Source organism: Ciona robusta, chromosome 8 (assembly GCF_009617815.1).
Source record: "Ciona robusta chromosome 8, ASM961781v2".
Classification (NCBI taxonomy): Eukaryota; Metazoa; Chordata; class Ascidiacea; order Phlebobranchia; family Cionidae; genus Ciona; species Ciona robusta.
In genome coordinates this window covers 7,647,126-7,660,667 of record NC_143242.1, presented here as the reverse complement: position 1 = coordinate 7,660,667, position 13,542 = coordinate 7,647,126, and the positions used below count along the sequence as shown (strand labels likewise).

At 37.0% G+C, this 13,542-nt stretch overlaps 3 protein-coding genes across 4 annotated transcripts in view; all 3 read right to left on the bottom strand.

The window, feature by feature from the left end:
- Positions 1–229: 229 nt before the first annotated feature.
- LOC149733004 (60S ribosomal export protein NMD3-like) overlaps positions 230–13,542 on the bottom strand; it is a 19,839-nt gene continuing 6,526 nt past the window's right edge. The window contains exons 2-13 of the mRNA XM_089883348.1: positions 7,252–7,335; positions 6,766–6,900; positions 6,179–6,356; positions 5,685–5,801; positions 4,814–4,916; positions 4,442–4,520; positions 3,552–3,648; positions 2,656–2,773; positions 2,099–2,244; positions 1,488–1,670; positions 1,035–1,209; positions 230–383 (exon numbers count right to left, since the gene is read on the bottom strand). Of these exons, the coding sequence (XP_089739474.1) occupies positions 271–383; positions 1,035–1,209; positions 1,488–1,670; positions 2,099–2,244; positions 2,656–2,773; positions 3,552–3,648; positions 4,442–4,520; positions 4,814–4,916; positions 5,685–5,801; positions 6,179–6,356; positions 6,766–6,900; positions 7,252–7,304 (1,497 nt within the window). The 5' untranslated portion in view covers positions 7,305–7,335 and the 3' untranslated portion in view covers positions 230–270. The remainder of the gene's footprint in view (positions 384–1,034; positions 1,210–1,487; positions 1,671–2,098; positions 2,245–2,655; positions 2,774–3,551; positions 3,649–4,441; positions 4,521–4,813; positions 4,917–5,684; positions 5,802–6,178; positions 6,357–6,765; positions 6,901–7,251; positions 7,336–13,542) is intronic.
- Positions 7,334–11,536, bottom strand: LOC149733008 (uncharacterized). Its single transcript, XM_089883346.1, has 5 exons — positions 10,849–11,536; positions 9,643–10,308; positions 9,002–9,059; positions 8,694–8,743; positions 7,334–8,204 (listed from the first exon to the last, which is right to left on the bottom strand). The coding sequence occupies exons 1-5, from the start codon at positions 11,534–11,536 to the stop codon at positions 8,098–8,100; spliced, it is 1,569 nt and encodes a 522-aa protein (XP_089739472.1). The 3' UTR covers positions 7,334–8,097.
- Positions 11,538–13,542, bottom strand: part of LOC149733007 (hydroxylysine kinase-like) — a 4,825-nt gene continuing 2,820 nt past the window's right edge. The window contains exons 4-6 of one of the 2 annotated variants that reach the window (XM_089883358.1): positions 13,200–13,374; positions 12,802–12,879; positions 11,538–12,264 (exon numbers count right to left, since the gene is read on the bottom strand). In XM_089883358.1, the coding sequence (XP_089739484.1) occupies positions 11,927–12,264; positions 12,802–12,879; positions 13,200–13,374 (591 nt within the window). In that variant the 3' untranslated portion in view covers positions 11,538–11,926. The remainder of the gene's footprint in view (positions 12,265–12,801; positions 12,880–13,199; positions 13,375–13,542) is intronic. The other variant, XM_089883359.1, reaches the window with a different exon arrangement.

Sequence of the window (13,542 nt, the reverse complement as noted above, 5' to 3'; positions counted from 1 at the left end):
GTGAGGCATGCCATGGGACCTGGGATTTAGGCCAGAGTTGGTTCATTACCCCAACATTGTATATGCACATTCTATTCTATATGGGTGAGGTCCTGCAGCGAGGCAAGCCATGGGACCTGGCCCATTATTACCCTGACACGCAAGTGCTACCGCATGGACCTTACCCTATGTTGAAGCCTGTCAGCAAGGTGAAAACATGTATACAAATATATCTCATTGCAAAGTCAACTTTTAACCCCTCAATTAAATTTTATTTCATAACAATGCCATTTATGATTCGCCATCCATTTCTACATCATCCTTGATTGACAGGTCTTGCAACATTTCCTGCAACGATACTGATGGAAACTCAGTTTCATCAGCGCTTGAAGGGACGTCTCCATCTATGAAGGAAACACAACATTGTGAAAAAACATGGTAGTTAGTAGTTACCCAAAAATATGGTATAAACATGGTGTAAAAATATGAATCTTAACTCATACTTACAAAACTATAGTTTTAAATTTGCAAATATAATTAGGAATCTGAATTTGTTTTTAATTTTCGCATGATCTTTACTTCTTGCTTTTCCAAACAGCAGAAATCACAGATCAAGAACTTAATGCTTTCACTGATTGTCTTACAGAAATGTTATCTATTGCTTAATACCTCTTACTAGCTCTACAGTGTCTACACCAACTGCAGTAGGTATGAAGCAGAACACCCGTGTTATAAAGGCTGTTGTTGCCCCGCCATTCGAGGATAAATTACATTCATCCATTTAACTTCTGATCTTTAACCTTTGCTGCAACTAAACTAAACCCCCTGAAACTACAAACAGCTGCCCTCCCAACAACAGAAAGCTTGTTGATCAAAGCTGTGCAACTGAATGAGGTGTACAAAACAGAACACCATGTTATAACGACTGTCATTTGATTCTTTGATTCATTTAACTCCTGCAAACTCTCTCCTGCCACTAAACCAACCCCCTGCCACTACCAACATCTCTCCTAGCAACAACAGCCACAACAAGTTGATCAAAACTTCCTCCCGACCGATATAGATATCGATGTTTTTCCTAAACTCCTTGTCTTCCTCCAGATCCTCCAGGAACTCCGTGTAGCCCTCCTCCCCGTCAACGGAGGATCCTCGCTCTCCAATCCGCTGGAGTTTCCAATTCCTTCGCCGTCTACGACGCTGACGGTCGGCAAAAACTTTTCTCACGAGAATCTGGAAAATGTGTTATCTATTGCTTAATAATGGCATTATTTTAAAAGCATTTTTAAAAACTTTTCGCACGTGAATCTGGAAAAATATGAATAGAATAAAAATAAAGTAGTACATGATGTTTATACAGGCATTATTTTATTTTTAAGCAAAAAACTCGAGAATTTTATAAAAATATAAAATATATTGGTGCATGTGTTCTGTATGAAGTATGTATGATGGTGTTTGAACATGGTGGTGGTATTTAAATATGGGAAAGTTAAAACAACGACGCAACCCACCACATCTGGCATTCCCTTCATTTTATCCAAGTCATCATTATTAACGTTCGAGTTCTTAAGATCAAGCCCAAGCGCTGCATCACCGGGTTTAAGTAGATGACCGAGGTGTGTTCGTACGTGGATATATTCATCGTGCATACCAAGCTCGCTTGATTTGATAACCCAGCAATCAGCAAGAACATGCTGGGAATATTGGGGGTGTTTAGTTTATGGTTTAGAATCAGGTTTTTAGCTTTCAGTATTGTATTCAATATGATTTATATACAGTATAAAATATAGTGATTAACTTAGTAAGATTTATCAGATTTGGCTTAAGGAACGCAACACATAGAACCTTAACTATGAAAATCTCAAGGTCACTCAGTTCAAAAGGATGTTGACACCAGTAGCACATAATTGTAATGAATTCAAAAACCCCTTAAAACTTAGGTTATATACTTATAAAATAAAACATGGAAAACATATATACAAAAAACAATGGGGACAAAGTTAAGAAGTTTAAAGGGGACACAAACATACAACTTAAAGGGGACAACGAAGTAATAGGAGATGAACTCTATACATAAACATTGTTGTCTATTTACCAACCATGCAGATACAAACCAACCAACCTTATTAGACACCAAGCCTTGTCCTGATTTGAAATGACGTTGCTTCACGATCTCGATCTCCATTATTGTAAACTCTATCAAACTCTTAGGTGTGCATATCGCTTGGAAGGGGTGCCTCCAGTACAAACTACCACTCACTTCAGCGACTGTGTTAATATATATCTTGTTAGTTGTAAGTATTCTATATGGGTGGGGTCCTACAGTGAGGCACGGCATGGGACCTGGGAATCAGACCAGAGTTGGCCATTACCCCAAAATTGTATATGCACATTCTATTCTATATGGGTGAGGTCCTACAGTGAGGCACGGCATGGGACCTGGGAATTAGACCAGAGTTGGACAATTACTGTAACACCAAAAACGTTACAAACCATAGTGACAACTGGGCTTGAGCAATTGCAGTTAAATGTCTTGCCCTAAGACACATACATCTATTGCTATCAAAATTATTAAGAGGTATCGGATCAATTCAAGCGCTTAACCACTACACCATAAAACAGAACAAACAACGTATTTTAAATGTATTAAACCTTACTTGAATTTAAAAATCCACTTACTTTGTAAACTACTGAAATCTATGAGATGAATACAGTTAGTCACGCGAACGCATATCAACAGTTGACCAAGATTTCCAAGTTGTTGCGAAAGTTTCTTCGGCAAACAAACTATATCGTCCTGTGTGGGTGGAAACATTGAATGAATGCAACTTATTTATCCTCGCATGGCGGGGCAACGCGACAGTCGTTGTAACACGAATGTTCTGTTATATACACCTCGTGCCCGCTTCCGAGTTACCATGTATGTAACCTATTTATCCTCACATGGCGGGGTAATGTCAGTTGTTATAACACAGGTGTTCTGTTTCATACACCTTGTGCACGCTTACAAGTTACCACGTATGTAACTTATTTATCCTCGCATGGCGGGCAACGACAGTCGTTATAACACGGGTGTTCTGTTTCATACACCTCGTGCCTGCTCACAAATTACCACATATGTAACTTATTTATCCTCGCATGGCGGGCAACGACAGTCGTTATAACACAGGTGTTCTGTTTCATACACCTCGTGCCTGCTCACAAATTACCACGTATGTAACTTATTTATCCTCGCATGGCGGGGCAACGCAACAGTCGTTGTAACACAGTTGTTCTGTTTCATACACCTCGTGCTCGCTTACAAGTTATACCACATATGTAACTTATTTATCCTCGCATGCCGGGGCAACGATAGTTGTTATAACACGGGTGTACTGTTTCATACACCTCACACTATGTGAATCAGAAAAAAATTGAAATTTTATCGGCAAATATTTTATTTCATTTTATATGGAATTATACAAAATTTTATGAACTTCAAGAGTCTGAAAAAAGTTTAAATAAAATCAAGTAACAGATTGAAATAAATTGTAGCATTTAAAACAAATGTAAAGACAGCAAAGCAACAGACTTACCTTGCATACAGGTGGTAATTCAACTGAGAAGGAAGTTTTATAATTAAACGTGTTGCTATGCGTGTCATGTGACACCAACTTCTGTGAGGATTGGTACCTGAGATGTGGGGTCAGTTTTAATGCAAAGTGGAGATGAAATAGAGACCGATTTATTTTATTTAAAAAAAATAGACACCCATATAATTAGGTCTAAAAAGTCTTTGGATTATAAATGGTGCAGAAAATTCCGAGACAATTTTGCCAAGTTTATTATGTAACAGATGCCATGACTTTAATACGCCAGATGGCAGACACTTTTTCCTTTAACATTCACAATATAAAGAGTGATGGGCTAAGGCTGGTCTTAGCAGTTTTCTGTAGGGCAAAGGAGAATAGAATGTTCATATACAATGTTGGGGTAATGGACCAACTCTGGTATAAATCCCAGGTCCCATGGCATGCCTCACTGTAGGACCTCACCCATATAGAATAGAATGTGCATATACAATGTTGGGGTAATGGGCCAACTCTGGTATAAATCCCAGGTCCCATGGCATGCCTCACTGTAGGACCTCACCCATATAGAATAGAACGTGCATATACAATGTTGGGGTAATGGGCCAACTCTGGTCTAAATCACAGGTCCCATGGCATGCCTCACTGTAGGACCTCACCCACATAGAATAGAATGGGCATATACAATGTTGGGGTAATGGGCCAACTCTGGTCTAAATCACAGGTCCCATGGCGTGCCTCACTGTAGGACCTCACCCACATAGAATAGAATGGGCATATACAATGTTGGGGTAATGGGCCAACTCTGGTCTAAATCTCAGGTCCCATGGCATGCCTCACTGTAGGACCTCACCCAAATAGAATAGAACAATAATCCAAGACATATTGGCACATACTTGCATGGCAGAACACTCATCAAGAAATCTGTGAATTTCCGTGCATCTTGTTTTGATGAATAATAAAAATCCAAACCATCTAAAAAAGTTCATTTTTATTGAAAAAAATCCTAATTATTTTGAATATAAAAATAAAGTCACTCAAATACAGTTATGAACGCCAAACCTGGGGTGGCGGGTGGGCAGGTTAAAGTTTAGCATATCAGGGGTAAACAGTTAATATGGATGATCAATTCCATATCTTACTGTGTTATTTTCTGCTACTTCACAAATTTACATTATAATACAAGAAGAACCATTTACTTCATCATCTCATTAATGATATTATATATTATATACATATATTGGAATCACTATGCATTGTATACTGACTTGGTTTCTGTGATATTTTAGTTGTATTCTGATGCATCTTGTGTTTAAGGATCACTTGTTCAAGGTAGTAGAAAGTTTTCTTATGGCCAGCTTTTTGACGGACCTTTATTCAAATATTTAAATGGATATATAATATTTCTATAGTTATATTAGTGACCACTGGGTTTGAGCAATGTTTGTTAAGTGTCTTGCCCAAGGACACATATGCCCACAATGGTAGCAGTATCGTGATATCCTTTGGTTACGCAAGCATACCCACTAACCTGGGGAGTATGAGTGTTGGGTAACAGGTAACAGATCTATATCACTTAGTGCTTAAACAAAGATCTTACCCATATAGAATACAGGCCAGGGCCAAAACATGTGATACACAACTCAATGTCGAAAAAAAAACTCAATCGATACACAACTCAACGTTATGGGATATGTGACATCGCTCCAACACCCAGGGAGCGAAACAATAAAAGTAGTAGCATGTTTTTAAATTTTAAAGTAAATATAATAAATAGTTGTATAAACCAGTGCTCTTCAACCTTTTATGGGTTAGTGAACCCCTAAAGTTGTTGCGTCAAACTCATGCACCCCTGATTGCTTTAACGTAAAACTAATGAAGTTTCACAATTCCCAGTGATGCAAGATATAGAATTCATATAAAAAAATGTAGGAAAGTGGCTAAATTGGTTAGAAAAGTTTAAAATGAAAAAATATTGCTGAAAATTGTTGAAGTTTGTGATGAACCCTTGTATACCTTTTTGCACTGGTGCACCCCTGGCATATTTGGTGCACTCTAGGGTGCACCGTGCACACCGGTTGAAGAGCACTGGTATAAACAACAAAGTGCAAACATGTGAATGTAATCCACAACTTCCACCTGCACAGATGAATTCCAATAATCTTTAGCTTCGACTCGATGACAATCAGGGCACATATGGTTATGAATGACGTATTCAACCACAAATGTTTGTTCTAAGAAAGTCCCGCCTTCAACCTGGGTGTGCCAATTTCAATTTAGATAAAGTTGTAGTTGCTTATGCCAGCATTGCTATGGTAAACTTAAGGCACTGCTTGTTTACCTTTTTTCACGCAGTCCATGGTATAATGCAATTACAACAGTAATTGCTTTAGCTTTTTTATTTTTTTTTTCTATGTTATATTTCTATGCTTTTTTTAATGTAATGTTATTTCTATGTTAGATAAAACTGCATATTTAAACTCTTTGGGTATGATGATGCATTCTTGTGATGCTATGAAGCCTATGACAATGCATCCTGTATATCTTATGGACTCACTGTACACACAGGTGCTTAAAATGCACATTGATACCTAGTACATATATCTGCTACACCAAACAACACAACCACCAACCTCTTTTTGAACTGTGATTTTAACTTTAACACGTTTCGAATGAGGTTCCGTCCATATAAACGAAGCATCCACCAGCCTAACGCGTTGCAACGCTGATTTGATTCGTTTTAAACAAATAGCGAGCAATTCACGAGACTCTGGTTGAGCTGGTATCCATGCTACTGGTGGCGATAAGTATCTGAACAAAGTAATAGCATGTTCGTGTATATTTCAATAGAAAAAGGCAAAATTCAGGAAACTATAAACTGGTACTGCCGAAAAATTCGCTAAAGTAAAAGCATCTTTAAACAGACTGCAATCTTAACGATAATGGCATGCTTTACTGTAGAACCTCACCCATATAGAAGAGAATGCAGAGACATAAATTGTTGTTTTCTACTTAAATTTTACATAATAAACCACCAGCCGCCAATGCAGCCAAACTGTTATAAGTATAACTCTAGTGTTTATAGTTCAGGTCTTCTGAAATTTAATCCTTAAAAAGAGCCAACTAAGGGGACCATCTAGAGAACAAGCAAAGTTGTATAACAGCTGCTATACATCCACCCTTTATGTTTAAGTGCAAGTGCAGACACCCCCCCACCTACCTTACACAGTTCTTGCACTGCAGTAGGTTCCCATGCTTTGGTATCCCATCTGTAATATCTACTTTGCATCGTAAACAATCAACGCACATATTGCTCGGGTTCGGCTCGATTTCGGTCCCACACTCGCAACATAATCTGGAACACAAATCATTGATTGATTTTTTTTATCATATAGTTACATACGTGGTAGCTCCTAAGCATGCACGGGGTGTATGAAACAGAATACTCGTGCTTTAGGGACTGTCGTGGTCTGCTACGCAAGGATAAATAAGTTACATACTTGGCAGCTTGTAAGCGGGCACGAGGTGTATATAAAACAGAACACCTGTGTTATAATGAATGTTGTGAACTTCAACCCATTTTTTCGGAGCAATTGACACTGTATATATACAAAGGACTTCCATTAAATACAATGTGCAAAACATTCATTCCTGTTACATGCAGCTCAACACCAAGCAAACACACATATAATTCATACCAACTCACATTTTTCCTTGTGTTTGCGTTGGAACGAGATCAGATATCCCGATCACATTCATGATTATGAATTTAATTAAACACCTAGAACCTAAAATACATAAAAAATTAAAGAAATCAACTTTTCTGTCATAATAACATGAAACTATCCATAAACAAAACATCAGGTACACTGGTACACTGGTACGGCAAAATAAGTGATAAAAGTTCAGAATTAAAATTAGTCAATTTTTACTGAATAAAATTAAATGATAAAATGCAAGGTGGTAGCATTAAAAAATAAGAAGGTATAATTGTGTGAATTTAGTTAAATAACTTTACCTAGAATGCAGAAGGACGTTTAGCATAATATGTGATATTCATAGGCACCAAACCTGGGGTGGCAAGGTGGGCAGGCTAACTCTGGAATTCTGCAGTACTTAGTAAACATTACAACCAATAATTTAGATTTGTTTCTTAGGATTTGGTGTCTAGCTATTCCTGCCTCCCCTGTGTTTATAAAAGATTGGTGCCTATGAAGTTGTTCATAAACATAATACATTAGAAAAGTTCAAACTGTTAACATGTTTTAAAAATGACGCTCAATTTAAAACTTATGCAGTTGTAATACAATATACAAACAAGGAATTAAAAACAAAATAAATGAAATGTAAAAGTAATAAACAGAACACATTGTAGTTCATATGGAATAGTTAAAATACTGCACATAATTTATCTTAATGTGTAAGACTGTGAATACAAATGGAAAAATACTGAAAAGCTATTTTAGCTGATTTTTCAAATAAAAAAATAACAGCTTATGTTTAAATAAGATAACAGAATGTTTTGAAATATTGGGGAAACGAATTCTTTTTATCAGCTGGGCAAATGTGTTAGCATGTGTCTTGCGCAATCTATTCTTTTTCTGCATCTAACTTGGCAGTAAAAACATTTGTAACTAGATGAGTTTGTATCATGGGGGCCTGTTCAAAGAAACAAAGGTCAGAAAATTTTTAATTTGAGTGATAGAAAACTTATATAAATGAAAAGCTGTAATAGACCATTGACAAAACGTCTGTAGTTACTTTGATTTGTTTAAGCTAGGTTTAAGTTTATGTGATATAAATCTAAAAGGATTGAAATTTACATAAGATAAGATATAACTATAAACCCCTTGAGATATTCTTTCAAAGATAGGCCACCTTATAAAGTTATAAAGCACAATGTACAAGATAGTGAAGATACAGACACATTCATATATCCTACAAATACTCTGCATCAGATACAAACCTTGATGGTGATGCCTTTTCAAAGATAACTTATACTTAATTAGAGCATACAGACTAATGGACAAGATACATACATTCACTTACCCCCTATATTTGGGGTAACGCAATACATAAGTTGTGTAAACATATACATTTAAAGTAAATTACTACATACACACAAATAACACAAACACATTCACTTACCAACACCAACAGTAGACACGACATGTTCCTTTATCACATTCTTGGCATTGCTGAAGAAAAAATATTATATATATATATATATATATACACAGATGTTTAACTGTTTAACGTAAATATATGTGACAACAATTATATAAACTCTATTTAAATAGATGTCATTTCCGCTAAAATATTCCTCCCCACAGTGAACTATTCATTGGACTTGATTATTGTTTGTTAAATATTTTATAGCACTTGTATTTTTATTGTTGTATACTTTACCGTTAGCATTGTGTGCATATGTGACTAATATAAGATGTAAGACTAACCTTGCCATGGTAGACATTGGTTCACTATTCGTTCTTCTTCTCTTATGAGATGGTTCCTCTGTGGAGATATTTTACAATGATTTAAGATTTCTATTTTATATGGGTAAGGTCCTACAGTGAGGCACACCATGGGATCTGGGATTTAAGCCAGAGTTGTCCCACTACCCCAACATTGTAAATGCACTTTCTATTCTATATGGGTGAGGTCCTACAGCGAGACACGCCATGGGACCTGGGGTTTAGGCCAAAGTTGGCCCATTACCTCAACATTGTACATGCACATTCTGTTCTATATGGGTGAGGTCCTACAGTGAGGAACGCCATGGGACCTGGGGTTTATACCAGAGTTGGCCCATTACCCCAACATTGTAAATGCACATTCTATTCTATATGTATTGAGTGCTACTGCATAGTTATCTATATACGAGGTAAATGTTAAATATAATGTGCGTTGTGTGGTTGGGGTCATGAAACACCACCTTGCCTAACCTCCTATAACAATTCACCAAAATAACTACTTTGGTTTATTTTATTCTACTCACTAATTTATTTATACAAAATCACTAATTCGTTTGGGTTTATTTATCTTAATTTACGAATTAGTTTATTTAACTATACGATACCCAATTAGTTATACCCACCACCGAAACTAGTTTGATCCTGATCTTCTCCATTAGTTTGATTCTTATTTATATGGATGATAAGAAGATGCTCGTCAGCTTCCCCAACCGCATCCTCTGATGACATGGAGAAGATCTTCACTTGCCGATCATTCCTGTCTTCCTTGGGATCGGATTCCTCCATCTTATGATCAAGATCAGATGCAACATCATTTCCCCGATATTGAGAGGCGGGATCAAAACGATCCATCTTTTGATCCGGATGCAGGTCATCTTCTTTCTGATCTTGGGAGGTAGGATCAACCTCCAACATCTTTTGATCCAGATCCAAGCTAAGATTTAGATCCTGATGTTTCGAGCCAGGAAGAAAATCCCTAATCTTTTGATCCGGATGCGAGATAACATTATCTTCTTGATGCTGTCTCCCTTTACCTTCAATCAGAGGATCATGTCTCCTCTTGTGATCCTCTATACTCCCCCTCTTATTTTCACACAAGTGCATTTGGTTTAACTTGTCAAGTTTATACACGTCGTCCTGTGCAGGAAATTCCATCGTTTTTCCATTGAAATCAAAATCGTTCTGTTGGTTTACAAGGCGAGCTGCAAACTTTCTGCTCATCAGGGAAACAATTTGCGAAAGATATCTTCGAGTTTCACTTCCAACATTGGTGGATGAAGTACTAATATCTAGTGAGGGGGGGATTTATTATTTATGGGTGAGGTTCCATGGCATGCTTGCTAGGGACTTAAGATTTATCCCACACTTGTCCCATTACCACAACATTATATATGCACATTCTATTCATTTATTATATGTATGTTTATTTATGTATTTATGTAACTGTATGTTTATTTATTATATATGGTTCCTCGCGTGGCATAGTATAGGACCTGCTGAGGTTTATGCGACAGTTGGCCCATATATTGCGTAAGTTTATTTATTCTATGTGGTAAGGTCCTACGGCAACTTAATGTTAGGGTTGGCCAATCACACCATGCAAATATCATTTTATTCAATATAAGTGCGGCCTGTAGTATGGTATGAATTTAGGTCGGAATTTTGCCAATAATACCCCCATACCTAGAGTACCAGGGACTTACAAGATGTTGACCTGCCGCTTCCCCAAAAGTAATAGATATAATATATATATATATATATATATGCCTACATTTATTACGAAAATGCATGCATCAATGTAATAAACCATAAGGTTGAAAGCCATTCACCTGACATGCTTGCTGGGATTTTGTCCTTTGTTCTACAACTACCCAAGAACCTGTTGACGCTTCTAAGCAAATCTTTTTCAGCTTCGACAGAATTCTCATTTCTTTGCCTTTTCAACGTGGTCTTATGAGAACCCCATAGCTTAGCAGGTATGGGTCTTGCATGGCATATTGGTCTCTGCTTATGTTGGCTGGTGTGTTCATCATGTAATACAGAGCCTGTAGTTTTAAATTCTTCCTTATTGTTTGCGATCGTGAAGTGGCATTCTAGTTCACTACGGTTGGAGACTTCCCATAATTTTGCGATCTCAAGAAAGTAAGTGACAGGCAGGAAGAACTTGTGCGATGTTTTCTCGACGAAACTGGTTCGGTCAGATTCAGACGACTCCACTGAAGCAGGCATCAGTCTGTAGCTCTTTGGGGACGAGTTCACGAACCTGGTCTGCGCGAGTTTCTTGATATTTCCTTTCGAAACAGGTAGGAAAGGCACGTTTGAATAAGGGGCTGGGAATGTTGGGAGAGAAGTGTTTCCATTAGTTGTGTTGGTTTCCACACATGTTGATGATCCATTAGATGCGTAACTGGTACTGTAGGTGGTACTTGATGCTTTGTTAGTGGGCGGGGCAAACTGGGACAAGGAGTATTCAGGTAATATCAAACTATTTACATCATTAGATAATACTGCGCTCATATTTCTGTAAAACAATTAAACACAGTGGTTAGAGCTGGAAAATGTTAAAAGTCTTCTGTAAATTACATTGTTGTCCATTACAATTAGTGTATTGACTCCAAAAAGCCCCTTGTAAAAACTAAATCTCCATCAAAATCAAAACAAAGTTAGATCTAAAAAGTAATAATTTCACAAAACAATACTTTGATCAATATGATTAAATATACTTCGTTTTCAAATTGTTTTTATAAAAATTTCCCATTTTTTAAACATAATTTGCTATTGTTTTAAATTGAAGTATTACTAAGAATAACATTAATCACACAAGCACAGAAATTCCCGGGTTGATCTGCCCACCCTGCCACCCCAGGTTTGGTGCCTTTGTCACTAAACACCCTCTTCATCTGTCATCTACATTCTGTTTGTAATATTTGTATCACAAATATGAGACAAGAGTTTTTCAAACGCGTCATAATCCTGTATAATGTAGTCATAATTGTCGGGAGACTTTTGTGCGTCCGCTGCAGTTTTACACAATGAATGAGCAGCAACCTCAGCAACAGTTACATACAAAACCTCATGCTCAAGTGTGTTTAAATGTAAAACAGATTTGAATCCCTTTAAAACATGATCTGCCACTATATCAGCATCTAAACCATCTTTAAATGCTTTCATCATAAAGTAAGCAACTAATATTGCAATTTCAAACAGATAGAAACTGTGGGCCATGTCCCCAAAGTCTATGATTCCTGGAAAGGAAAGATACAAACAGTTTTTAGCATCCACTTTTAGAATATTATGATGTATATATTATATACATATATTCATTGGCACCAAACTTTTTAAAATGTAAGGGAGGCAGGAATAATTACCAACCCGTTTCTATGAATCAAATCTAACTTTTTGGTCCTAACATTCAATAATTGGGCAGTGCTGAAAAATCCAGGGTAGCCTTGCCTACCTTGCCACCCCAAGTTTGGCGCCTATGCATATATTATGCTCCAACCAATATATTCTACATGATTCAATAGGACCTTTAAGATTTAGGCCATTTAAGTTGGTTGGATTGGGACCTAAGCAAAACCAAGTTTTTAGGGTTTAGCACTTCACAAGTTACTACATACTCTGTACTCTGGGTTGGCAGATAAACAAGGTGATGTGCCTACCACCCCAATACGCAAAGATTTAGGCCAGAGTTGGCACATAACAACCCCACCACACAAGGTTGTACAACCTATTAGTGACCACTGAACTATGACTCATACTACATGTATAAGTTTACACACCTTCAATTATCCATCTCCCACACCCAGGTTGCTGCTTTAAGATTAAATTTGCATCATTTGCGTCTCCATGTATTAAACCTGTAGATAAATGTTTGAATGAATGTAAGGTATTTATCCTCGCATAGCGGGGAAACGACAGACATTATAACACGACTGTTCTGTTTTATACACCTTGTGCTTGCTTAAGAGTCTTTTTTATGTATAACTGACAACTTAAACAACCCATAAGGGGGTTAGAGCAATTGCTGTGACGTTAAGTGCCTTGCCCAATAACACATGCGCCCACATTGGTAGCAGCAGTGAGCCTTGAACCTGTACTTTCTAAGCTAGAGACAGACACCCTAACCACTGTGAAACAAAACAACTAATTACCAATAAAAGATAACGACATAAACCACCTGTTTGTAACTTGTTCAAGTTCTTTACAACTTTGTCTTCAAAAAGATTGAAGACACGATGACAAAGATCCTTCGTTTTGTTGCAACGCATATAGTGGGAACAGGATTTTACAAAATCCAAGTTTAACAAATTCCATTCCCCCTTCAGTTGCAACTCATCTGAAAGATGTAATGTCTAAGAAAAAATAAACCAAAATATTTGGAAATCTAATGTACAGAACATGTAAGGTGTCACTTCTGCAACCAAGAAAAACAATATGCCATATATAAATATATATATATAATATATTATAAACTTTTTTGGCATTAGTTATAAAACAATTTCAACTGACATTCGCCATGA

Coding starts and splice junctions, on each gene's coding strand:
- LOC149733008 (XM_089883346.1), bottom strand. CDS start 11,536: ATGAGCGCAGTATTATCTAATGATGTAAATAGTTTGATATTACCTGAA. Junction 10,309..10,848: donor AATCCCAGCAAGCATGTCAG/GTGAATGGCTTT, acceptor CCCCCTCACTAG/ATATTAGTACTTCATCCACC. Junction 8,205..8,693: donor CGTGTCTACTGTTGGTGTTG/GTAAGTGAATGT, acceptor TTCTTTGAACAG/GCCCCCATGATACAAACTCA.